At 50.0% G+C, this 26,945-nt stretch overlaps 2 protein-coding genes across 3 annotated transcripts in view; one reads left to right on the top strand and one right to left on the bottom strand.

The window, feature by feature from the left end:
- LOC311196741 (protein NDRG4-like) overlaps positions 1-26,945 on the bottom strand; it is a gene marked incomplete at both ends in the record, with an annotated part of 721,213 nt that overhangs the window by 271,631 nt on the left and 422,637 nt on the right.
- Positions 20,077-26,005, top strand: LOC311196545 (DNA replication complex GINS protein PSF3-like). Of its 2 annotated transcripts, none has more exons than XR_014617584.1 (4): positions 20,077-20,269; positions 21,694-21,927; positions 24,130-24,378; positions 25,621-26,005. XR_014617584.1 is itself a non-coding variant. In XM_084270125.1 (4 exons), exons 1-3 carry the CDS (start codon positions 20,096-20,098, stop codon positions 24,357-24,359), a joined length of 642 nt encoding a protein of 213 aa, XP_084126251.1. In that variant the 5' UTR covers positions 20,077-20,095; the 3' UTR covers positions 24,360-24,378; positions 25,621-26,005. The 2 variants fall into 2 exon arrangements, 1 of the variants encoding a protein (XP_084126251.1); XM_084270125.1 differs by having other exon boundaries at positions 21,694-21,931.

Below are 26,945 nucleotides of genomic sequence, written 5' to 3'. Positions count from 1 at the left end.
AAAAAAAAAAAAAAAAGAATTTTAAAAAATCAGTCTTAATTCCTCTGCTGGTTTTGCAGTTCAATGAGGGACCATTAGTCCCCTCCCTCTTTTATTCACAGACTACTCCTAGCCAGGGGCCCAAGAGCATAAAGCTTACAGTTTCTTTACTCTTGACACATCATTCTTCTTGCAGCAAGAGAATGAAGCTACTCTGTGTCATGCCCCAGCTGCTCAGGTACCAGCCTGGGGAACGGTCAGACAAGCTTTTGTAAAATCACCTCAATTACGGTGTAATTTACTTCAAGTAACTTCTGAAATCCTTAAACAGCTAATAAATAAAACCAGCTGGTTACCAGGTAGCTGTCCCTCCTATGCTATGGGAACTCTTCTTAGAGCAGAGGGAGAGTTAAAATGATGAGCGAGCAGCAGTTGTACTACTAGGTGGCACTGCAGAGACTCCTACTTGTCTCTTGTGCCTCAGCAGCATGTTCCAGGATCTTTTTTCCGCTCTTCATCATAGTCTTGCTCTGTTTCAGTCTTTGGCCATTTATGTGGCATCTCATCATTGTCTTCAGGTCCTGTGCGAGAAGAAGGAAGCCCATGACCGTGGCCAGTGGAGAGGCTCCATGCTGGATGGAGCAGGTGGAGACATAGAGAAGGTGCTGTGACCCGTGTTGGATCAAGCCCCTGCCAGCACTTGCAGCCCATGAAGAGAAGCAGAGACACAGAGATGAGCGAGAGAGAGATTTGCTGGGGGGAGGCTGGTGACCCCACAGAGGACTGGAGAGACATTGGGATTTATGACTGCCCACCATAGCAGTGCTCCACGGCGGGGCAGCTGATGAACAGATAAAGCCCTGTGGGGAAGGACTCACATTGGAATAGTTCATGGAGGACTGTCTGCTGTGGGTGAGACCCTATGGTGCAGCAGGGGGAGGGTGTGGAATGAATGCCCCCCCCCAGCCCCTCGGCCGAGAAGGAAACCAACTTGCAAGGGACTGACCAAAGCCTCCATCTCCCAGTCCCTGCCCCTCCCCCTGCTACACTGTTGGGGGGGAGAAGGGAGTGAATTCATGACTAGGGTGAAGTCTGCTAAGAAGGGAAGGGTGGGAGGGGAGGTAGAGGTGTTATAAGATCTGGAAAAGGAAAACAGCTCATGAAGAAGTGACCGAGAACCCCATTTTCCCAGTCCCTGCACCCCTGTACCACCACTGGGAGGAAGAAGGGAGCATAATCCTGACTAAAGTCTGCTAAGAAGGGAGTGGTGGGGGGAAAGTGTTTTAAGATCTGCTGGCGTTGCTTTAAGATCTGCTCGCGCTCCCCACTCCCGTTTCGCTGTTTCTGGAGTGCAGCGTAATCAATTAGAGAGTTTTCTGTCCTTCGCTCTGTGCTGAGTGTGATTTGCCCGTGTCGTTGTTGACAGGATGATCTCTCTGTCCTTACACTGATTTCTAAACCCCTCAATATACATTTTTCTCCCCTGTCCAACTACAAAGGGGGGTCATAGACCAACTTTGGTGGGCGTCTGGCCTCCAGCCAGGCCTCAACCACCACAGACATTCAAACCTCCATGGGGAGTCAAACAGGGAGCCCGCAAGCTGGAAGAGGACAGGAACAATGGGTCTCCCAAGGGCTCTGCTCATGCCCGGAGCTGTGCACCCATGAGTCTTTCCTTCCCCCACGGGCATCCCTTGTATCCAATCTTGCTGGGCCACAACTGGGAGATTTCCAGTCTCCATCCACTCTCAGCATATAGGGCACCCTGCCTATGGCTGACCTGGAGACAAAGCAACCCACAGCTCCTGTTCACATGCACCCTGGGGTCTCCTTGATGGCCACCCTGGTCCCCCTCTCCAGGCAGTGAAGTCCAGTCCCTGGTGTGGTTTGTGGCCAAGGTGTCCCCCCTTGTCATCTCTGGAAGAAGGCCCAGGATGAACTTGGGCCAATTTCCCTGAAGCACATTGAAGAGAGAACAGAAGGTTGTTAACATGTTTATTAGTTTGTTGGTTCTTTTCCAACACAGTAAATCCTCTCTACGGCAACAGGTTAGTTAAATCTGGTTTACATATTGCTGTCTTGTGAGTGCTGCAGCCTTGATGCTGCCATGACAAAACCAGATGGCACTCAGACAGGAAAACGTGTTAAATTCCGCTGTGACTGGGAAAACAAAACAAAACAAAAAAAACCCAACACAACCAAACAAAAAAACCCAAAACAAAACAAACCACCTTAAAAAGTAACCCCAATATCGAAAGAACAAACCACCAGAGAAAAACAAACTGACCAACAAGGCTAAGGTGAGGAAACAAAGGCCAGACCACCTCCAGGGGAACCACACGACACTGCTTGGACAACAATGCAAGGGGAATGAAACCAAAAAGATCCAGGAGCAGACAAACCCTTAATATATATATTATGTATAGGTATTTTTATATGTATCATCTGGAAGGACACGCTGAGAAAACAAAAGTTTGCAGTGATATCTAGAGTAAACAGGAGCTACACAGCTTACAGAGTCACACCGAGAAGGAAGCACACAGCAGAACAAAGTGGGGGACAAATGGGGACACTGGTGTCTTGGGGTGGCCATTCAACAAGGGACAGGCTGGGCAGGGCACAGGTCTCAGGGCCAAAAGCCCTTGTAGGCCTGCTGGGAACCCCAGGACCCCTGCACTCCTTGCTGAGGAAGGATGAGTGCTTTTGGAGGGGCTGGGTGGCACCTGCTCCCTGCAGGCTGGTTCTGCTCGCCCAGATGGTGGCCCACGGTCAGTCCCACAAAGGACCCCACTGGGGTCTCCCACAGACCATCCTCAAAGAGCTGAGCATGCATCACCAGAGCTGGAGCTCCCTTACCCTGGGTGCGGGAGGACCTGGGCTTGGCTATCCATGGGGTGGGCATGGGACAGCAGCAGAGGCTGGATGGCCAATGGTGGGGTTATGTGATGGCACAGAGAGCTGTGCCAAGCTGAGAAACTGGTGGCCAGTGGCCAGAGAGGACCCTGCAGCTCACGGGGAGCCAAGCCCTTGAGAGACACCCTGCTCAGAGTGCTGGAGAGGTGCTGGGGCTGTGGGGGGGGTGGGTGGGTCTGGCCAGCTCTGTGGGCAAAGCCAGGCACTAGCATGCTCCCCATGCCCCATGGGTCACTCCACACTGCCAACACTTTCCAGTGAGGCACACTGCAGGGCAGAGGTGCTGCAGGCTCCCCCACATTGCAGGGAGGGAGGGTCTCATCTTATTGCTTATGGCTCCATCACGGTGATACCTACAGGCTGTGGCAAAACAGGAGGGAGGTTGTGACACCAGGATTTGCCCAAAACTTGTGACCGCTGAGCCCTGGTGGCCTCAACCCAAGAGTGGAACTGCAGTGTAGCAGGGACTGAGCAAGCCAGGGGACACTCATGTGTGTCCCTTTTTCCCCAGTTCATTTTTGATGGCAGGTGGTGATTGTCCTTGCAACAAGAGGCCAAGGAAGTGCCACCACAGGCAAGGGCACAGGCAGAGGCAGGAGGACCCCCATATTCCTGCTCCGGTGGCTTCTGGAAGAGGGCTGAGCCCTCTCCTGCTGCCTCAGACCAGCCCTTGGGCTACATTACCAGGGTGGGGGGGGACAGTTTGGGGTACGATTTCTCATAATGCTCAGACAGTTCTGGGACAGCAGGCCCGGGGTGTGCGGGAACAGCTCATGCTAGCTCTCCCCAGGGAGAGCCAGTGGGGAAAAAAATGGGATCTGCATCTCCAGCAAGGGGGCCAGTGACCTCCCAGTGAGTGCTGTGCCCTGGCTTTGCCTTCCCTCTGGTTTGGCCAGCTGTCAGTTGACTTTGGAGGATCAACCTATCTCCTGTGTCCTCTTCATGTGTCCTGGTTTTGGTCAGGATGGAGTTAATTTCATTTGTAGCAGCAGATGAATGCTGTGTTTGAGAGTAAAATGGGAGTAGTGCTGATAACACCCTGATGTTTCTAGTTGCTGTCAGACAGTCAAGGACTTTCTCAGCTCTTCATGAGAAAGGAGGGGCAAAGCCAGGACAGGTGACCCAACTGACCAAAGAGAGTATTCCACGCCAGTTACGTCCTGCCCAGGATATCGGGGGCTGCCGGGAGGAAGGCCTGGGGCGGCTCCGGGACGTGCGGTTCTTGGGGGACGGTCGGGTTCTGGGACGGCTCTGGGTGGCACGGCCTGAGTTGTGTGGTTTGGTGAGAAACTGCATTGTGTATCAACAGCTTCATATATTTGTGCTTTGAAGTCCTGTTAGTATTGTTACATTGTATCTTTCTGTTATCTTAGTAAACTATCCTTATCCCAACCCACGGGCCTCTTAATTTCTTGATTTTGGGGTTATTTGCCCCTTTCTCTTCCTTTTCCCTTCCCTTACTTCTCATTCCCCCCCCCCCCCCCCCCCCTTCCCTTTAACCTGCTCTTTTCCTTAAAGGAGCAGGCAGCTGCGTGGATCTTGGCCCTCAGCCGGGTGAAACCACGACATCATGGCTGTAGAGGCTGCTGTCCTGCCCCATTCCACCATCCTGTCCCCATTTCACCACCCATCCTGGCTCCATGCCCCTGCCACCCACCCTCCCAAGCCTGGATCAGACTCGTGCTGGGGAGGATGAGGACTAATGCAGGACCATGCGTGACTGCTGGATGAAGCCAGGAGCCAGAGCCAGGAGGCAGTGAAGCAAAGCCCATTTCCTTCTCTGGTACCGGACAAGAGGATGAGGCCAACGGCAAAGAAGACAAATCAACACCGAAGGAGCGAGGGCCCTGGTCGAGGATGTCCATGGGGCGGGTGGGTGCTGGCAGGATACTGATGGATGGGAGATGGCTCTGGAGGAGTCGTCAGCGGTGGGCGTGGACCTCAGCATGATACCTCCATGGTATGGTTGATCTGGCCCATGGCCTCAGTGCTCTCCGAGTGGGTGCAGGCACGTGGGCGGGTGCCATCCACTGAGCTGGCACTGGTGAGGGAGGCTGTGCGAGAGCGTGCCAGGCGGGTCATGCTGGCGGATGGCACTGCATGGGCACAGAGAGACAGCCGTGGTGCTCAGTTCCCTCCAACAGCTGGAAGGACCTGAGCTGACATTGTCCTACACAAGCGAAGCCACCGATCCTGCTCCCTGCTGTGAATGACCCTGGGCAGAAGCTTGCAGCATGCGGTGCTGTGACAACATGAGCAGCTCTGGGCTGGCAAGGGACAGTGGGGCAGGGATGGGGCACCCTGGAGCAGGCTGCACACCGGGCACATTGCCCGGACACGCAACCACTGAGAATGAGACAGTGAGGACCATGGCTGCCATGCTCCAAGGAAGGGAGCATGAACGGGAGCTCTCCAGGCTCCCCAGGGTGTGCAGGGAAGGTGACACCCTCCTCCATCCACAACGCCCAACGGGGACAGCTCCCGGCTGGCTGCAGGAGGGCACGCTGGGAACACAGCCAAGCCTGTACCCACATAGGGGGGCACTTCTCCAAATGGCATTCCTCAGCCCCCAGCTCAGGGTGCCATCTCAGGCAAAGCAGAGTGAGGGAGAGGGTGTCTGGCTGGGAACGGCCAGCCCTGCACCCAGGCTGCTCCCAAAGGTGCCCAGGCAGCTCGAGGGCACAGGCCACGCAGGCTCCATGCAGCAGCAGGCACGGGCCAAGCAGCACTGAGCTGTACCTGTGCCTCCGCTCAGCCTCCGATCCTTCAGGTGGGCGACTGATAGGGGTAGAGCAGGAAAAGGGCAGGGAGGGCAGAGAGAGATCATGAGCCATTCTGGCCACAACATGGGGCCAGGAGCCCTGTTCCAGCCCTACATGTGCGTGTACATGGACCTGCACATATGCACGCAGACCTGCACACAGACACGTGCACATGTACCTGCAAACACTCACACTTGTCCACAGCCCTTCACACACATGCACACATGGGTGTGCACACCTACACCTGTGCTCACAGACCTACACACACATGGACTCGTGCACAGGGACTCTGCACATCTGTGCACACGTGCTCACACACACACACACACACACACACACACACACACACACAATCCCTGCTTTTACACACCCACACATGCCTGTGTGCACACACACAGAGAAACCCTGGCCACACACAGAGCCTGTACGGTCCAGTTGCCCACAGACAGACAGACACCTTGCACACTTGTCCACACAAGCCACAGGCAGCATGCAGCCCTCCCTCAGTGTGAGCAAACAGGCTGCCAGGCTCCTCTCTGGGGCTGGCAGACATACACATGGGCACACACACGCACACACACGCACACTCGCAGACGCGCACCAGCCCCGTGCCCAGCCCTGGCACTCACTGTAGCCCATGCCTTGCAGGAAGTACTTGAAGGCTTCAGTCAGCTTGCCAGGCTGCGGGGAGAGAGAGGGCTGAGTCAAGGCAGTACTGGGCCTCAGACTGCTTCTAACTGACATCACCTTGCCCTCTACTGCTCAGACATCCCCCTGCACAGGCACAACTCGCTCAGTTTCCAAGGCGTGCAACCTTCACACAAGCATTCGCAGTGCCCGCTGCAGGCTGCGAGCCTGAATCCCCCATGCTGCACCAAGCCCCCACTTTAAGTACAAGGACACCCACTCCGTGCTGCCTTCCGCAGGCATTTAAGGCCACTTCACAAGAACAATTCCTCAGTCGCAGCTGTAATCTTGACATCTCGACAGCTATCTAATCCCTGCACTGACAGCAGGTTTTGATCTACGGACTGTCAAAAGTTTATTTAAAACTAAAACAAACCCATGTCCTTAAGAAATCTACTGATTTAACAAAACACTGTCAAGGGAAAAGAATCCACTTCACTTGTTCAGTCTTTCTGATCAGTCCTCCGAGTCCTTTATCAGAGCTGTTAGGGAACTCCACCTCAAGAATTTATTTTTTCCCCCACAAGCACAAGGAGAAAGTCAGCGAACGCAAGCGATTAAGGACAGGCACATGTTTCTTATCATTGGCTTAGAAAGGAACCACTCCGTCTCAAGAGACAGGATGTTAGAGATGGATTTCTGCAGCTTTCTCCACTGCTGTACAGGTGATTTCTGTCTGCATCCTGATGCTGCCATAGGACTATACTTTGGCAGACTTTGTTTTCCAGGGCCACATTCCCAGCACATGCCTCTCCTACAATACCTGATCTATTTTTCTGTTGTTGCAGTTTACGCTGTCATTCAAGCAGCTCATTGCGTTCCCCTCTACTAAGTGTTATGGAACCACAAGATAAAATGCCATCATTTCTTGGGGCAGTTGGCATCTTCCAGACATTTAACCACAAAGAACATGTATGGAAAATGGTAACTCCTTCCTGCTCCCTCTGGGCCAGGGCTTGCAGTGTAGTTAATGATGAACTCATGCCCACAGATGCCTGTCCGTCAGCACTGTAACTGGAATGCCATCTGCCTCTTTGGCTATCATACAGAATCTCTTGGCAAAGCACCTATTAAAACACAAACCTCCCAATCCCACTGAAATTCCTACTCAGAGTGCTACAGAAACTGCGATTTTTCTAGCCCTTTTCTTGGACTATTTAGTAGTTTGATGAACCAATTCTCCTTGCAGCAAATTTAAGTTGCTCATACACATTTTCACGGCCTTTCAGATGGCATGCTCTTGCCCTCTACTGCTGTTACTGACTAATCCAGATTCCCTATCTTCCACTCCTAAACCCACAGTTTCCCTGACACCGAAGGAAGGGTCCAAGCAGCCATTTGCGAAATCAGTGAATGGGGCTCAAGACTGGCAGAAAAACAGCAAATCTCTTTCTCATCTTTTACATTGTGGTGCATTTAACAACCACTCCTTACACCCACCAGATGAGGTTGGGATGAAGAGCACATTAATCATGGGTAAGACAGAAAGAAATGTGCATTTAATATAATCACCTAAGATAAAGGGGCAATGTCCCCATGTCCCTATCAACATACTAGCTTTCAGCTTGCTTTCCTGTCTGTAATTTGCATAATTCCTAGAAAACAACACCTACTTACTCTGTCCCTCTGGAAACATCCATAAGCTGATGCTTTACCTTCCCTCACTTCCCACACAAGCATCTTATACTCACCAACAGAGTTTTCACCACTGCCAAGCCCTTTCTTCCCTTTTGTAAGTAAACATCTGATGTTCTCCAAAGCCAAACCCAGCAGAACAACTTCAAACCACTCCATGTGCCACAGTACAGTTGGCAAGCCAGGTGTGTCAGAATATCCTTTACCTGTACAAACACTACAGCAAAAGCCTAAAGCTTCACTGTTCCACTACATCTGTCACAACAGGGTTTTTGCAAAGCTGTGCTAAAGCTCAAGTTGTGGCAGCATGTCTGTCCAAAGCAGCTAGAAGCCTTAGAAGTACCACTCCTAGTATCTGCAAATGTTTGACTCTTCCAAATCCCATCAACAAGATGCGTCAGCCAGATGAGCTCAGTGGAGACCTTAATGTGATCCTGGATGCCATACTGTCATTAGTATACCGAATATTGATATCTGACCGCTTTCCACCCTGCTAAAATGGAATTTGCCTCACAGATACACACATTAAACACTGCATTAGCCAGTAACTGAGCTAAATCCTTCTGCCTTAATGATACGAAACAGAGGATGATGGCTAAGACATCGCAGCGTTACACCAGAGACACGGAACTGCCTGTAGAAAGGCCAGAAACAGGTCTGTGAAGCGGCGGCGATGTCCGCGCCACATTTAGCCCGGGAGCTGCAGCGCAACAAATGCCCAGCAGAAAGACTCGGAGCTCGAGATGCAGCTACGGTGAGAACTGACTTCAATAGTTTTAAGATTCTGGATGATGCAGTAAAAGCAACTGAAGCAATTTGCAGTGCTGCCACAGCACTGCATGCTACAGCACCTGCATGGGCAGCCTCCAGAAAACACTGTGAAACAACCGCTGTGGGAGCTCAGAACTGCCATCCAGCAGTGGCACTGTATCCTGAACAGATCCCAATGCAACGAAAGGGACGAGACGAGCACGAGGGGGGACGATGATGTCTTTCCATATCAAATGTAATTCAGCACCGTTGTTCTCATTGAAGAGGTTCATCAACTCCCAAATTAGCAGAAGATTATTAGCTTAAACACCCAGGCCATGCTACAATTTGGGTAACATCCTCATTACCTTTTCTAGTCTCACTAGGCATAATGTTACCTTTGTGTCTGGCTGCAAATGCTGATCCAGAATTATGAATACCCAGAAAAACATGGCCAAGTCTTTCTCTACAATTAAAACAACGTCACCAGCTTCATCAAAGCCAACATTTAACGTCATATATTGCTTAGTAAGGACCTTCAGGTTATCAAGGAACAAAAGACAGTTACGAGGTCTGCAAGACATCAATTGAGAAGAAATCCTAGGCCTAGCATGGTGCCAAGCACTATGCTAAATATATTTCTAATAAAAGGTGTATCACACAAGACAAACTAATTCTCAGTACCCAGCCTGGTCCATTATCTCAGCCCCAAAATAACACTGTTATGAAACAGGTATTTAAACTCTATTTGCTGTTACTCCTTGGTTACATATAATTTCCCTTTACCACGTTTGCCAAGAAAGCTATTTATAGCCATGGCAAACACAGACTTTTAACAAAGCGTGTCTTGTATCTCACAATAAGCTCATAAGAAGGACTTCATGCTGAAGTTACTTCATTAATTATTAGATTGGTGGTCTTGGAACTCTGTGACATACATGAACTAGCGGTGCATACCCTGGGGAGATCCCTCTTGCCCACAGTTGACCTTCTGTGTCCTTCCACCTCACTGTAAAAACCTCAGGCTCAACATTCCACAGATCTGTGTTCCAATGTTAGAGCAAATTAGAAGCTGTGAACGTAGCATTTATTATACCCTGAAAGAAAGAAATGCTGAGTCTGGTTAAACGCTGGACAGTGGCTCTGTACCCAGTATAAGAGCTCCTTATCCAGGCCTGGACATCCAGAGACTGGTAATTAGAAGGAGGTCTCTGACCACAAGACCAGACACGTTCAAAAGCAGCTTCCAAAGTACCACAACCGAATGCAAAAAAAAAACTCCAACAACCAACCAACCAACCAAAAATTCCTCTCCAAAACCCCACTACTTTTAAAAGAGAGTTCAATGTATTTTTAAAAAGATTATATGCACAAGCCATGCTACAGGAAGGGAGTATACAGAGCAACCCAGAAGGTCCCACTCAGTCCAGTGTTTGGCTTGAGGACAGGGGAAAAGTACAGAATTTCTTCTGCTTCTGAGTAATGATTATTTACAAGCACAAGCATAATTATCTGTTTGGGACCTTCAGTTTATTATTTGAAAAAACACAATTAGTATTTTTATTCATGTTGTAAACTTGGACAGAACAGCTGCTTATTAGCAGAAGCTCTTCAAGTATGAATAGCTGCTGTCACAGCTCTAGGTAAGACAACCTACTTCAAACGTGGGGGCGAGGGAGGCACGGAAGAGAACGGAAAAAGGAACAGAAGGGGGTGCTCAATTTGCAGACCTACTATAAACACAGGAGAGCATGTTAAAAGGAAAAGAAAAAAATCAACAGAAAACGTTAAGAACATTAAGAAAGTCCAAATGGTCCTTAGTTATTTGGGAAACTTGACACTGTATGCACATTGCTGACTAGTTTTGTTGCTAAGAAGCAGGACTACACCTTGTCTTTTGTTTTAGAGATGCTTTTTTATTAAATCTAATTTTAAATATAATTATTTGATTAGCTGTTGCCCTGCCAACCCAGGGAATAAAAATACAGAGTGTCTCAAACAAAAATGTCAGCTCTCAGCTTTTAAGGGGAGGTAAACAATGGAGCAGTGTATCTAGTTCCCAGCTAGAGGCAGAGACAAGTGGAATATTCTCCCTGTAAGCAAAGGGAGATGGGCAGCAGCATCCAAGAAAGCAGCAGGAAGCTGGCAGTGGATACAAGGCACTGCATCGATCTGAACAGATTCTCTCCTGTGAGAAAATACCTTTATGTTTTCAGGCAGACTGCACGGCTTAGCTGACTGGCACTGTGACCAACACAAACCTGGCAGCATTCTAAACAGGGACACGTTCTGCCCTTGAGGGAGGCGTCAAAGAAAGGGAACGAGCCAAACTGCACCTAAAAGGGCCATGGCACATCCTTCTCGCAAAGCGCCTGCTGATGCCTGATGACTCCGCTGTGGAGCCAGGAACAAGCTGCCAAATGCATCTGTACAATATCAGACCTGTAAAGGATAATGAAGAGAGTTCAACTCTCCATAACACAACCTTGACAGTAGCCTGCTTAGACAACCAGAGGTGCTGGTGCCCCTTTTGGAAGGGAAATGCTACTTATACCATTTCACTCTGCCATTTCATTCACATGATCTATAAACATCAAATACAAACCGTAGCCTGGCAGTGCAGGGGTTGCCCATGAATACAGTGAGAGACTGAGCTTAAAGAGCTTCCTGTCTGTGACAAGCACAAAAGAAAGCACAGATACTACATGTTGTGTCAGGCATAGAATCACAGAATCATAGAATGGCATGGTTTGGAAGGGACCCCAAGGATCATAGAGCTCCAACCCCCCCTGCCACAGGCAGGGACACCAACCTCCAGGCCTGGAGCTACACAAGATTGCCCAGGGCCCCATCCAACCTGGCCTTGAACACCCCCAGGGATGGGGCATCCACTGGTTCTCTGGACAGCCTGTTCCAGCACCTCACCACTCTCTCTGTAAAAAACTTCCCCCTAATATCTAATCTAAACCTTCCTTCCTTCATTTTTAATCCATTCCCCCTTGTCCTGCCATTGTCTGTCCTTTTAAAAAGTTGATTCCGCTCCTGTTTGTGTGTTCCCTTCAGGGACTGGAAGGCTGCAATGAGGTCCCCTTGCAGCCTTCTCTTCTCCAGGCTGAACAAGCACAGTTCCTCAGCCTCTCTTGGTAGGGGAGGTGCTCCAGCCCTCTAATCATCTTTGTGGCCTCCTCTGAACCCTCTCCAACAGTTCTATATCTTTCTTTTATTGTGGGCCCCAGACCTGGACACAGGACTCCAGATGGCATACACTCATAAAACCTGTGGAACAGAGTACCCTGCTGCAACAGAGCTTGAAATGTGAAGACATAGTCCTTCCTAGGATTTCTCTCTGCCTTCTTTCCTTTTTGGAGACTTTTTTTGATGCATATTGCAGAGTATGTGCCAAGACAATGTAAAAGATGGTGAAAAAATAAGATTTAACATGGAAGTTGACCTCATGGTTCATTTGTTTTCCTGCGCAGCACAGAAGTGCTATTTTTTGTTGAGCACTACACAGTATTAAGCAAAAGGAGAAGGAGGGGAAGAAAATCTAAAGCCCTGCAATCTAAAAGACCATTTATTTAATGGATGAAGGAGATGGAACTTCCCTAAGAGCTTCATACAAAACAGAAACACATACCATAATGCAATATACCAGCAGTTTTCACACAAGACCATCACATCTTAGCATGCTGGCTCTACCAGGATCTTCATCCTTTAGCATGCTACACCAAGAAACTCGGGATTAGAGCTCTCTAATGACACACAAACTGCATGAGGTAACTGTGTTGTAATCTCAGCACACTTTTCCCACTCCTCATCAGCACCTTCAGATGAAGTTCTAGTTTTATGCTTTATGCAGAAACACCTTTTGCTGAAGAGAAACTCAAGTCCCTGTCACATTCTGGGAGACTTCCTGGCTCGCTTTTCTGCTAACCTCTGAAACCTCTGAAACAGAGAAGGTATGGTAAGGTTGCTGCAACTGCTTGCTTTTGGTTGGAAATGAATGGAGGAGCAGAGTTTAAGGTTACCCTCCCTTAAAATTTCAGCCTTACATATATAGATTACAACATAATTAACACTAAACATGATCAAAGATAGGGCTCTTCAATTAGTCTTTCACCCCCCATTGCCTTCTCCCTTCTTCTCCCTATTGCAAGGAAAGCTAATTATCTCAAAAGGGTAGCAGAACCCACAGAAAACCCCTTCTATAACCACTTGCCTTTTGGTCAGTCAGGGTGGCTGGGAAAAGAGTTGTTTAGTCTCTTATTATTTGATGATCTAGAATAAAAAGTAAAGTTGTACAGCAAATCTGACCTAAAAGCAACTATACTCAGTGACACTAAAACAAACAAAAATTGAGCCGCCTCTTTTTTTTTATCCCTCTGGAGAAAGAGGCTAAGCACGCCTGGAACACCGTCTTCTGCTTCGTAAACCTTCCACTGAAAGGCCATAGGACAGAGGCTTCCTTCATAAGATACTGACTGTAAATAGGGAGAGCTGTTACACGGCATCAGCTAAAGGGCTAAGAGACCCAAAGCGCAGCTGCTGCTTCGAAACACCAGGGGCACGAACGCTGGATACTAGAAGCCACCCCCTCGGTCCATCAGTCACTCGGTACCACGCCCCGGCACGCAAGGCTACACGCGCGGCAGTGGAGCAGGAAAGTTACAAGCTGTGTGTATTCTTTTAGTCCCAGTTCAGTACCTGTCTGTGCGTGAAGGGGCTCCTCCGTCTGAAAGCCACACTTCTGCCCTAAGTAGTGCAGCACCAGATCCCAAACCAAAGGAGCCAGGACTGAAAGACATACCTGGCCTGAAACCTCCGCAGAGAGCCCATAAGCAGCCCCTGTCATCCGGGGTCTGAGGGATTTCCTTTGCCAGGAAACAGGCAACACTCCAACTGTCTCCCTAGGTGCTTTTCTTGCCCGAAGCAGCACTCACTTAAAAACATACCAAGCAAAAGGTCCCAAACCAAAGGAGCCAGGATTGAAAGACATACCTGGCCTGAAACCTCCCCAGGGAGCCCACAACCCTAACATATACCCCATCCTTAACCCTAACCCTTTACCATAATCCTAATCCAAACTCTAACCCTTACCCCTAACCACTAAACCTAGCCCTAAACCCTAACCCCAACCATAACCCTAACCCTAACCGAACCCTAAACTTAACCCTAACACCTAATCCAAACCTTTACCCTAAGCTTAACCACTAACCCTAACCCTATCCCTAACCCCAACCCTAAACCTAACCCCTAACCCTAACTCAAACCCTAACCATAAGCTTTACCCAGCCCTAACCCTAACTCTTACCCTAACCTTTTGGATCCATTCCCCACTTCTGGAATGCTGCCTGGCCCTGCCTGGCTGGATCATGTGGAGTGTGGGGAGAGAAACAGCTTCTTCTGTCAGTGTCTCTCCACTCCCTGGCACCCACAGTCCTGCAATAACCTGCGCAATGAGACCCACATCACCACTCTGAGCCACCCGGGCACCAGCATCCCCAGCTCCTGCTCCCTTCTGGGCACTGTCAGACACAGACAGAGCCCACAGGGGTTTTTCTTTCCATGCCAGACCCTTCTGCTGGTGGTGGTGGTGGCACAAAGGAGCCTTCAGCTCTCAGACCCCAAACATTCAGCAGCAGTGGACAGAGAGGCTGGAAAGGGTCCAGAGAAGGGCCACCAAGATGACCCAAGGACTGGGAAGCGTGCTGTATGAGGAAAGGCTGAGAGAACTAGGTTTGTTCAGCTTTGAGCAAAGGAGGCTTAGGGGAGACCTTCTCACCATGTTCCAGCAGTTAAAGCACAGCCCCCCAGCCCTCAGGGAAATATTCCCAGCAGTCAGCCCCACTGAAGACATGAAGTCATGGAACCAGAGATTTGTACAGTCACTGTGGTTGGAAAAGTCCCTTTCAGATCATCACATGCAGTGTGCTGAGCAAACAGTTCCTAATGGAAAAGTCGGTGGTAATTCAGTGTGTGCCTGGAGAGGCAAAACCATGGCCAAGAGATAATGAACACCAAGTGCCATACATGGTAGGAAGAGGTCTGTCCAGCATCTGGAGCCCATGTTAGCTTGCCCTAATGTGCCCCTCTCTGGGGGCACGTGGTGGGTGCAAAGGGATCTACTTTACAGTGTCACCACAGGTATCTGGACTCCCTCAGCCACTCTCTTCATGGTAGTGGTGAAGACAGAGTAGAGCCCGGCATCCAGGCTCTGGTAGAGGAGAGGACACATGGACACATGCACACATGCAGAGCATGGCTTTGCTGAAGGGGTTTATTGATCATTTGAGGGAAATGGCCCAGGGATGATCATCTCCTCATGCCTCTGGAGGAGAGGACAGGAAAGAACCAACTCTCATCCTTTGTCTTTGATCAACCCCACTCGTAGGGAAACTGAGACCTCACCAGTCACTGCAATGTCCCTGGTGCCAGGAAGTGATGGTAGGACCGAAATGCTCTAGAATTCCTCAGACTGGATGCCCTCCAAGTCAACGTACATCCAGGACCTTATTTCCACTTCCTTCCCAGAATGCCTAGGGAAGAAGAGAGAAGCAGTGGTCTGAATTAGACAATGGCTGTAATTGAGACAGAAGTGTTTCCAGTCCCCCCAAGCCACGGCTTCCCACCGGTCTGAGGGGAAATACATTTTCTCCCAACCAGCCCCATTCCTCCAAGTTTCACTGGGGATACCTGTTCATGAAGGGACCAGTGGTGGGGATGGATATGACTCCTACTCTGCAGAGCTGCCCCCCAGATGGTGGGTCCCAGTGACCCTGACCCCTAACCAGCCCTGCACTGGCCAGGTTTTTGCAACAGGTCACCAAAGTGTCCCCTCACTGCCCTTGTCCTCACCAGGCCAGCGCTGTCCCTGAGCAGGATGTGGCCATTCAGAGGGACACAATGAAGTGGGTGCTTGTCCTCAGGCAGAGATAATTGTGGGGAAAGAATTCCCCTGGCAAGAGAAGGAGTGTTTGTCCCCACAGCATCTCTGATAAGGCGAGTTTGCCTTGGGCCTGTGGCACAAGGAACCCTTTCAGCAAGCTTGGTGCTTCACAAGAATGCCCAATGTGGGGCATTAAACCCTGGGGTGTGGGGGGGTGAAGCAACCTGGTTGTCTGGGCTCCCTCAAGCCCTGGAATGGGAAGAGCCCAAGGAGGAGGACAGTGATGGGGGGACTGGGGAGGAGCAGGTCCCAAAGCAGCAAGCACCCCTGGGACTCCCTTACTTCCCTGGGGACAGGCTGGAGCCCAGAGGTGGGGGCAGTCCCAGGGGAGCAGCATGACAGCTCCTGGTGGCAGGGGAATCCTGTGGGAGCGGAGCTCAGAGCAGCTGAACTGATGGAGCTGTGTCCCAGGGTCACCGTGTCCCTTGCCCTGTGACCCCCTGCCTGCCCTGCAGCTAAGCCAGGCTTTCAGGGGTGTTTCCTGCACAGCACGCTGATCACCATCCTGGGGGACTGGGGTGCATCTTTTACCAGTGTTTTGTAAGGGCAATGTGGGATGGTGTGCCAGTGGAACTTCACTCCATCTGCCATCACTGCTCTCTCCAAGGATCACAGAATTGTAGGGGTTGGAAGGGACCTCAAGAGATCATTGAGTCCAACCCCCAAGGATGCAAGTGCCCCAAGGAGCAGAGGGAACAGCCAGTACCTCTGTGAACAGGGACATGCTGGTAATGACAGTGGGCATATTCTGGGTCAGGAAGCTCAGGCACCCCTGGTTAGCCTCCCCTTAGATGCCCACAGCTATCAGAAGAGACAGCTAACAGGATATGTCTGTGCCTAGTTTTTTCCACCTCTCAAGAAGACCAGCATGTTTACTGGTGGTGTGAGCGAGCCCTGGGAGGCAGTAGGGCCAGGAAGGTCTCAGTCAGGAGATGCAGCACACACTGATACGTCTCCTTTGGTAGCTGAGGGTCAGAAGTAACCACACTTCTGAGTGACCAGCCTCAGTCCATGGGGCTGTGAGGAAAGCTGGTTGCTATGGGATCTGAGCTGGGAATCACAGGCTGGTGGCAAAAATCTGGTTTGGGATTTGAAGTCAGTGGGAGGTTTGCTGGAGTTTCAGTAAAACCAAGGTGTCCCTGGTCTTGTTCCCATGATGACACGGGCTGCTGTGGTGGCTTCACAGAAATAAAAATACACTGCTAAGTGGGGCATGAGAACTGAGCCTGGCTGGGATTCCTCACTGACATTATATGTATTTTTAAGGATTATGGATAGATCTTTACAGGCCACTAACTATAAACAAGAGATCTGTTGTGGATCAGTTGGGAAAAGATTGAAGGTAGCTGACTTGAATATTTGCTTGGAAATGGTACAAAGATTTTCCTCTTGAACTGCTCCTGCATGTGGCTAATTAGACAGCAAAGTGACACAGCCTTAAGGATCCTATTTGCCTTTTCATTTCCTTTCACAGCAGTGGAATGCTGTGTGTGGAGTTAGGCTGAAAGCAGTGCTGGTAACACATGGATGGGTTTAGTTGTTGCCCAAGGACTTTTCAGTTCATACTGCCCTGCTAATGAGAAGCTGGGAAGGGACACAGCCAGGACAGGTGACCCAAACTGGCCAAAGGGGCTATTCTATACTATGATGTTATGCCCAGCATAAAGGGGGGCTGGTTGGAGGAGGAGCAAGCAGCTCCAGAACACACAGTTTTGCACACAGTCTGGTTTCAGGATGGGTCTGAGCTGTGGGGTTCTGTGAGAAACTGCATTGTGTATCACCAGTTTCGTGTATTTTGCTATGAAGTTGTCATTGTTATTTTCTCTCTTTCTCTGCTGCCCCAGTAAACTATCTCTATTCCAACACCTGAGGTTTGGGGGGGTATTTTGAGGTTCTTCTTCCTCCCTCCCCCCAGTTCACCCCACACACACCCTCTTAGGAGGGAGGGAGCGGCTGCGTGGTGCTCAGCTCTCAGCTGGGGCAAAAACATGACACTCACCAAACAATTTTAGTGAGTGTAACATCTTTCCCTTTGTGTTCTTTCAACTGCAGAGTACCTTCAGCTTTCTGCACCTCCATGTCTTCTTCCAGCATCACATGTGCCAGGCTGAAGCACCTTGGGGCAGGGGGAAACAGTGCTCTTCTTTTTTCTTACCCCTGCACCCTAGGAAAGAGAGCATATTCCATTTGCATAGTTCTCTCCTCCCACTTACAGTCCAAGCTTTAATATTCAGCATAGAGATTTGTTTCTTAAACCTAACTAAGCAGGGAATATTTTCATCAATTCAATTCAGCAAATTATAACTTTATCAGAACTGCCCTTTAGAAAAAGCTTTTGAAAATTGCTCTGTGTGCAGGGACTGAAGGGTTTTTCTACAGACAAAGACTTCAGCTTCCATTAAAAAAAAAACCCAGAAAAACAACACAGGACAATAGTTAACACTGTAAACTCTAATACAATGCCTGTTTTCTCTAACATAGATAAAAATTCAGCTCCTTACAAGAAATAACCTTTTACATTAAATCTCTTTTGAGGAGCACACATCTCCCTTACAGGTGTTGTTAGGATTTAATGTACCTGGCTAATGAGAAAAGGGGACAGTCTAAAATCAGCAGTGTGTGGATGTCACAGTGACAAACACATGTGCATGCATTTTCTGCTGCTCCTGGGTCTCTATTTCTGCTACTTGTTGAACAAATGACTGGCATTTAGATCTTTGCAAACCCAGCATGGTTCACAAACCCCTGACATTTCTTTGCTGGATGGATTTTTATAGCTTATTCTATAGTGGTACCTAATGGATGTGGCAGTGAGGGAAAAAAGTGCCCAAGGTCAGGCTCTAATATGAAGTGAAATTCAGATAAAAATGGGGGGAACCCCAGTCTTTACACTTACACAATCAGTCCCAGAATTTAACACAAGGTTATTTGATTCTGCCATCAAAATATGACTCCAGTAGTTATTTTATAGCACTAAAATATGTTACTTTGGGATGGGCACAAACAGTTAACACAGAAGTTCCAGCTGAACGTGAGAAAAAGACTTTAGTGTGAGGGAGACAGAGTGCTGGGACAGACTGCCAAGATAGGCTGGGAGTCTTCTCTGGACAGATTTAACCCCCCCCACACCCCCATGACTTGATCTTGTGCAACTTGCTTTAAGTGCTTTAGCAGGGGTGGAGATTTAACTAGATGATTTGGGGGGGGGGGGGGGGGGGTGTCCCTTCCAAGCCCTACCGCTCTGTGATTCCGTGTCCAGGTTTCAGCAGAGGTAAATTTTCTTTTCAGCAGCTGGTGCAGTGCTGTGGTTTGCTTTTAGGGTGAGAATAACATTGATAAAGGATGTTTTTAGCTTTTGCCAAGCAGTCAAGGCCTTTTCATCTCCTCATGCTGCCCTGCCGAGGAGAAGAGAGAGGGGGGATGACAACAAGCTGTGAGGGGACACGGCTGGGACAGACTGCCCAAAGGGACAGTCCATACCATACAGTGTCATGGTCGGTATTTATAATATTATCACTTTCCTGTTTAACTGTCTTCTTCCTGACCTACAGCTTTACCTTGCCCTCCCCAGCCCCACAGCGGGGATGCGGGTGAACGGCTGCGCGGCTGCTTGAGCTGCCGGCTGGGGTAAACCACCACAGGAGCCAACCTCTCATCGCAGCCACATCCCTCAGCCTGAGCTTCTCCTCTGAGCGGTGACCCGTGTCCTCAGTGGCCAAGAAGAAACACCCGGATAACTAACGAACTCTGCAAGTAGCATTCCCCGGGCTTTTCACACAGCTAATCGGAGGGTTCAGGTGAGTGCATCTGAGGACTGCAGGGCAAGCCCCCCCCGTCTGAAGGGTGGGATGCTGCGGCGGGTCGCTGGGGCCGCTCCCTGTCGGGGTCCTGCCGGGGACAGGGCAGCAGCGAGGCGGGGCGGTGCGTGTGTCCGAGGTGCCCGCTCACCGCTCTGCCCGAGGCCAGGCGTGCCGGAGGTGGGCCAGCCGCGAGGGGCTGCCCAAGGCCCGCCCTGGAGGCGGGCGCACGGCCGCCTGTCCCTATACAGGCTGCCGGCGGTGGCGAAAGGAGGCCGGGCCGGCACGGGCGGGACAACGGCAGCGCCCGGCCCGGGGCTCCGCGAGCTCGCAGCGCAAGCCCGAGGTCTGCTCCGGCCCCCGCCCCGGCACAGCGCCTGCCCGCGCTCTGGGGCCTCCAGGCAGCGGCGTCTGCGCGGCCGCGGCCCTTCTGGGGCGGGCAGGGGCAGGGAAAACCCGCCGCGGCCAGGCTGACCCCCGCGGCCAGGCTGACCCTCGCCGCAACTTCCGCCGGGTCAGGGGTGGGACCGGATGGCGCCACAGCGCATGCGCGGCCACGCGCTGCCCGGGGCGGGGGGAGGGGTTTCGGGGCCGCGCGGGAGCTCGGCGGGGCCGCTCGCTCGGCCATGTCCGAGGCGTATTTCCCGGTGGGCCCCGGGCTGGGCCTGGAGGAGAACTTCCTGTCGCTGGACGACATCCTGATGTCGCAGGAGAAGCTGCCGGGCCGGGCGGAGAGCACTCTGCCGCGCCTGGCCTTCGCGCTGGGCCAGGGGGCGGGCAGCGGCGACGCGATCCCTGAGGTGAGGGCCGGGGGGAGGCGGGACTACAGCTCCCAGCGGCCGCCGTGCGGGGCGGGGCCCTGGTTCCCGTGAGGGCTCCGCCTGCCCCGCCGGGTCTGGGGCCGCTGCCAGGAGATGGGGTAATCAGTGGGGTGGTGAATGGGGCTCCCTCTGGCTGGCGGCCGGTCACTGGTGGGTTCCCAGGGCTCCAGTTCAGGCTGGTGCTTTGTAACGTTTCCATAACGGGCCTGGGCTCAGGACTAGAGGGTGTCTCAAGGGAATCTGCAGATGGCACCGAGTTGGGAGGGGCTGCCGACCCCGCTGAGGTTGGGGAAGCCTCGCAGAGAGGCCCGGACAGGCCGGAGAGCTGGACAGGCACCAGCAGCACGAAGTTTAATGAGGGTGAGTGCTGGGTCCTGCCCCTGGGAAGGGGCGACCCTGGCTGCGCATCCAGCCTGGGGGATCAGGCGCTGGAGGCCGTGTGAGAGGGGTTTGGGGGTGGAGAGCGAGTTCCCCACGAGCCAGCAGCGTGCCCAGGCAGGCAGGAGGCCAACCCCATCCTGGGGTGCATCCAGCCTGGCACGGCCAGCCGGGACAGGGGGGGATTGTCCCGCTCAGCGCTGCGCTGGGGCGGCCTCAGCTCCAGTCCTGGGGGCAGGTTTGGGCGCCACAGGACAAGAGGGACATAAATCTATTGGAGTGTCCAGAGGAGGCAGCGAGCATGGGGCAGGGTCTGGAGGGGAAGGAGAGGCTGGAGTCCCTGGGTTTGTCCAGCCTGGAGAAGAGGAGGCTGAGGGTAGACCTGGTGGGGTCTGTGGCTTCCTGCCAGGGGAGCGAAGGGGCAGCGCCGATCTCTCTCCTCTCTTTGGGGACCAGGGACAGAACCCGAGAGAACAGCGTGAAGCTGGGCCAGGGGAGGTTTAGGCTGGGTGTCATGAAGAGGTTCTGTGCTGAGAGGGGAGTCGGGTACTGGCACAGGCTCCCCAGGGAAGGGGTCAGAGCTCTGGGCAGGAAGCATCTGGGTGGTGTCCTCAGTCACATGCTTTGGGCTGGTCCTGTGTGGAGCCAGGAGCTGGACTCGATGGTCCTTATGGGTCCCTTCCAACTTGGGAGATTCTAGGATTCTATGAAATGCATGCTTCTAGCTGCTTTTTTAAAAGGTGGTATTATTTTCACTGCGTGCATTTGGCATATTTTTATTTTTCTCTGGTGTTTAATGATCTGGTGATGCAACATCAATTAAAAAATCCACTTTCAGAAGTGTACAGTCACAGCGCATCTGAAGTGTGTCTGGCTTATGTCACAATTACAATAGGCTGTTCTGGAAGCAGAATTGATGTTTTGTAATGCTAGATCTTTATTAATTAAGTTCACTGCCTGCTCTGGAGTTGCTTTATGTGTAGTTTCATGGCAAGGGCAACTTTTGGTATGTATTGTTCATGCAGGGATCAAAGCTGGAAATACCTCTGTGGCTTGCTAAAGGGCTGCATGACAGCAAAAGGAGAATCATTTTTGTGGAACTGCCAAAGATTTACAAGGAAGCCTGGAGGACAGTGTTCAGCGCTGATGCCAATGTGGTTGATCTGCATAAAATGGGGCCCTACTACTATGGATTTGGCTCCCAGCTTCTGAATTTTGACAACCCAGAGAATCCTGAGATAGCTCAGACTATCCTGCAGGCAAGTATCTGAGCCACAGCTGGAAATGTGGGTTTATGTTTTTCCATCTTCCTCTTGTTTGCAGCTGTTCAGTAGTCTTCCAGAGAAATATCCTGGTTTAATCCAAATGACTTTTTGATTGGAAATGGATTTCTGGCTCAAGGTGTGGGGTGGCCCTGTTGACAGCTGCACAGTCTGGTGATGGAAGCCTCAGGTCAGCATCCAGGAGTGTAATTTTAGTCTGGAGTTTCCACACTGTGAATATGGTATTTCATAAAATCCTGTAAAACAGGACTAGAGGAAACATAGGATTATTTAATCATGCCCTTGCTGATGAATGGAATTAATTCACCCTCTATTATTTTTATTTTTCTACCTGGTGTTTAGAGCTCTGTAATGATGAGGCTTCCTGCTGCTCTGGGCAATCCGTTCCAGTGCTTCGCCATACTGACATTAGAAGGGTCCCTTTAATGCCTAATCTAATGCTCCTTTGCTGCCTCACAAGCTCTGTTCTCTGTCTCCAGCAAGGTAAATACTGAGGGCAGGTTATTCTCTTCCTTCCTGCAGCAGTCACAATTCATTTGGTATCTCTCAGTGGGTTGTGCTTTCCAGTGTGGTACCCCATGCTGAAACAGGGGAAGGGTGTGAGGAAGCTGAGAAGGAGAACTGACCGAATCCCCAATCCCTGCCCCTCCCTGTGCCACAATGTGGGGAGAAGGGAGCGAAATCCTGCCTAAAGTGCAGTCTGCTGAGAAGGGGGGTGGGAAGAAGGTGCTTTAAGCTCTGGCCACACTTCTCATCCCCCGACTCTGGTGTCCCTGGGGGTGCAGGGCAGGGCCATCAATTGGAGAGTTTTCCTTCCTTTATTCTGTGCTGAGTCTGTTCTGCCCGTGACACTTATTACAGGATGATCTCTCCCTGGCCTGAGGTCCACTCCTCAGCCTCTCAATGTCTCTCAATGTCTCCCCTGTCCAGCTGAAAAGGAGAGTGATGGAGCAGCTTTGGTGGGTGTCTGACTGCCAGCCAGGGTTTAACTACCACAAAAAGATAGGTCCCATCTTTGTCTGTTTCTGGACTTGTGTGTTCCTTGAGCTTTTAAAGATAACCACTGACAGCTCAGAGATTTCTCCAACCAGTTCTCCAGGTAGTCTGGAGTGACTGTTACTGGCTTTTTCCCTTTCTTGTTTTTTTTTATATTTGTTTCTTAAGCAGAGAGGCTTTAAAGCATTGCTGTCTCCTTGGGGTTGTGCAGTAAAAGCTTGGAGGTGACCACATCTTTCCTTGTCTTTTTGCTAGACATCTCAGGAAAAAAGCCACATTAGCACACGTCATTTGTTGACAGAAAAATCCAAGCATGCAAGCTACGCTTTCTCCTTATTAAAAGCAAACAAGAAGGGACTTGTGCTGGTTTAAGAAATAAAACACAAAAAAATGCCCCTCTCCCAAATATTCCGCAACTGTAAATGTTATTTGGTTACAAAGTCAAAATGAGAGTTACGAATTCATCATACATATTCTATAAGTAAGTATGTAAAGTTTACAATTCAGATTATTCTAAAATCAGCTTCTGAAATAACAGCACAGCTCTCAAAAGAATTTTGAGAAGAGTTTTGACAGCTTTTTTTTATTATTATTATTCCCAAAAGCAAAGATAAGGAGGAAAATAAAAAACATGTCTTGTTGCTTAGCTCTCTAAAATGCTGTTTATTAGTTGTCTGTCTGGGGGTTTTGGGCTTTTTTTGTTCAGCATACTGAATGTTTTTCAGTGGGGGTTTAGTTTAACTTCCAGGCCTCTTCGAAGTTGTAGCTGGTGCGGTCCTGTAGCAGGTGCTGTGGCATGAGAGTCATTCCACGCACTGGAAAGCCACGACTGCTTGTGAAGTGAGAACAGATGGTAACTGTATTACACCCTCTGCTTTGCTCAGACTGGTCTTTAGAAGAGGCCAAAAGCCAATTCTATGCTTGCTTCCCATCCAGTGTATCAGGCACTTGCTCTCTCAGCTGAGGCAGAACGTGGTTTGTCTTTGTATCCAAGGCTAACAGGTGCAATAGGTCTTTGTACCCAAGGTTAGTGGGTGCTACGCTGTTTGCAGACCCTTGACTAGTTGTGAGCTAGAACCTGCACCTCTGCCTTTTTAATGTTGAAAGCTTGGGCCTCTAGCATTGGAACTGAAGAAGCTGCTGTGTCTGGTATCTGTCAGTAACTTTGCTTACCTTCTTCAGACGTTATCAGCCATTTCCGTGGTATCATGGACTCCTCTCAGAACGCCTACAACGAAGACACGTCGGCGCTGGTGGCTCGGCTGGATGAATTGGAGCGAGCCTTATTCCGAGCTGGCCAGAAGGGGCTGAATGACTTCCAGTGCTGGGAAAAGGGACAGGCTTCTCAAATCACAGCTTCCAGTCTGGTCCAGAGTTACGGGAAAAGAAAGTTCACGGATACGGATGGTTAAAACCCTGAAGAACATGCAGGTGCAGTGGGGGATACCAAGAGATTTACAGCCTGTCTGTCACACAAGAGAAAGATTAGTCAGTTTTGGGGAAGGACAGTCTCCCTGTCCATTAATGGGAATTCTTATCTGTAACATCTTCAGATGAGACTAGTGCAAGTTTTAAAGGCAGATGGCCAGAGTATAAAACCAGATTGCATCACGTCACTGGATAGATGTACAGCTTATCAATCCTGAGGATTTGCAGTTGAAGTGTTTCTGGGTAGCTAAAGGGTATGAAAGGATTTTCTGAATGGGTAATTAATATTTGTTATTCCTTATCTTCCAAATTGATATTTTACAATACTGAATCTATTTGGGGCAAAAAAACCCCACAAAAACTTTGTATTTCATCTTGCCCTTCCCATTCCAGCCTTCTGGGAACTGCTGTTTTCAGGTTCCCTGTTCTTTGGAGACCCCCCAGTGATGTGGGGAAAAAAAAGTGGTACAAACCACACAGAATTTTTTCCATTTCTTATACATTGAGATGGAACATGTACTCTTTGTGAGGCAGGAATGTGTTTTTTTTGCTGACACTTGTATACAGTGTAGATGCCCTGAAGAAAAATACCTTTCCTAACTCATGTAGCGATTGAATTGGTGGGATGGGTCTTGTGTGGCCTCATCCTTTTGTATCTCTCCCTTTCAGTCCTTGAGGGGTGCATGGGGTGGAGAGAGTTCTTGTTTGATGCAAGTGGCTTTTGCAATGGATGCATCTCTGTGATGGGTGTTAAGCTCTTCTGTGTGTTTTACAGAGGAGGCTACAAAGAGTCTAGACTGGGTCAGAAGCAGCACTGTGTATGGAAACTCTCCCATTATGAACCTCCAAGTGATCTGTTTTCCCATAAGAAATTCTTCTGAATGCTAAATTTGGGTAATAGAAGGGACAGAGCAAACGAACTGAGTTTCCTTCCTTCTGATCCATGTAAATGATCCCAGCTAAATAATCCTAGTAGATGTCATACCAGGCAGTTGGAACTTGCTGAACAGCACAGTAGTTTCATCCCATGTAGATGCCCTTAAGACCAGATTATCTGAAGTCCCACTGAAGTGCAGGCAGAAGACAGATGGTTATTGCTGTAGGATGTAGATCCCCCAGTCATCAGGATGGTTTGAAACAGTTATTAGACATCTTAAGGGTGTTTCTAAGCATGTGTAGAAGGGAAACCTTGCAGAGTACCAGCTGGCAGTGACACTGAGCACTTTCTCTCCTGTGGGATTGCAGGGAATGACAGCAATACCCAGATCTCAGCAGAGTTGTTACTGGACTCCCAGATGCACCTGGCTATCGGATGGTTCAGACTGGACACCTCAGGTACAAAGGGTACGTGGCCATTCTGTGGCCAGAGGAGTGAAAGCTCTGCCCCTGCAGCTGGTGAGAGGGGGCAGTGTGCTGGCTTTTGCATCTCTGCCTCAGTTGCCCAGGGCCCGCTGTCCTGCCACAGGAGACTCACTGGAAGCTGTGCCCGGCAAAGTATTTCAGGTACAGGTGAGATCAAGTGCTGCTGCACTTGGTGACTGAATGGCACTGAACAGTCTCTGTGCTTTCATGGAGCTTTTGTCTACTGCCTGTTTCTGGATCTTTTAAGTTGAATAAATACTTTGTAATGGGATGCACTGAATGTAAAATGCTTGTTGTTAACTGCCCCACAGCAGAAAAATTAGTCATAGATTGGTAAGGTCTCTACAAAACCATGGCCATGACACACAATGCAGTCCTGCTTTTACCTGTTGTTCCTCTGCTCTTGCAGGTAACGTGGTCAGGAGCCACATTTGTGCAGTCATGTGAGTGTAGAGGTAGTTCCTGTGACTTGCCCTGTGTGGGTAACAGCTGCATGCTGGTGTTGTGGGAGCGATGCTGCCAACCAATCAATAAGCTATCCATTTGATAAATGGCATTTTCTTGAAGCACGAGATGGATAGAGGCGGCTCCACGTCACCTCAGCTGTTGAGTGGTGGAAAGTGGCTGGGTCTGTATTTGTCCCCTGCTGCTGAGTGCTCTAGCATAGATGTCATGTAGCGTGTCAGAGCTGTGTCCAGCAGAGCTGCAGGGACAGCAAATATTAACTCCATCTGCAATGAGAAGTGTTTCTGAAATGGAAGGATTATTTTAATGAGGTGGTGACTTTGAGATCTAGTTGGTTTGTAACCCAAATCATTACTTCAGAGCTGACAGAAAACAATTCTTAGTCTGCAATGTCACTGGCTTTTTCTAAGCAGACAGTGACATTTTTAGTAACCCTGAGTGTTTAGGAGCAACCACCAGTCAGAGCCTGAGAAACCCCGATCCTGTGATTTTGAATGACAGTGTGTTGTTAGTAGATTTGGTATCTGTTGTTTTGCTTCTGCTTTTTTCCTGGTTTTTCCTTGCTGGCTGGAATACTTTTCTTCTGTCCAGACACAGAACAAAAGAGCGCTCCGTACTTTTTATGAAGGCAGACTGTCCTTGGTGGCTGTGCTGTGGCAAGCTTTGAGTTGGAGGGGTTTGAACTTTTGTATTTTCAGAATGGCACAATATGATGACAGGTTGGCTATGAGCCAGCAGTGCGC

Source organism: Gallinula chloropus (assembly GCF_964237585.1).
Source record: "Gallinula chloropus genome assembly, chromosome: 13".
Lineage (NCBI taxonomy): Eukaryota > Metazoa > Chordata > Aves > Gruiformes > Rallidae > Gallinula > Gallinula chloropus.
The sequence above is the reverse complement of the archived record's forward strand: the minus strand, read 5'-3'. Positions and strand labels throughout refer to the sequence as shown.

Bases quoted from the DNA above. Each gene is read 5' to 3' on its own strand.
- LOC311196545 (XM_084270125.1), top strand. From the start codon at position 20,096: ATGTCCGAGGCGTATTTCCCGGTGGGCCCCGGGCTGGGCCTGGAGGAG. The intron at 20,270-21,693 runs GTGAGGGCCGGG...TTGTTCATGCAG, and splicing joins GCGGCGACGCGATCCCTGAG to GGATCAAAGCTGGAAATACC. The intron at 21,932-24,129 runs GTATCTGAGCCA...TACCTTCTTCAG, and splicing joins TCAGACTATCCTGCAGGCAA to ACGTTATCAGCCATTTCCGT.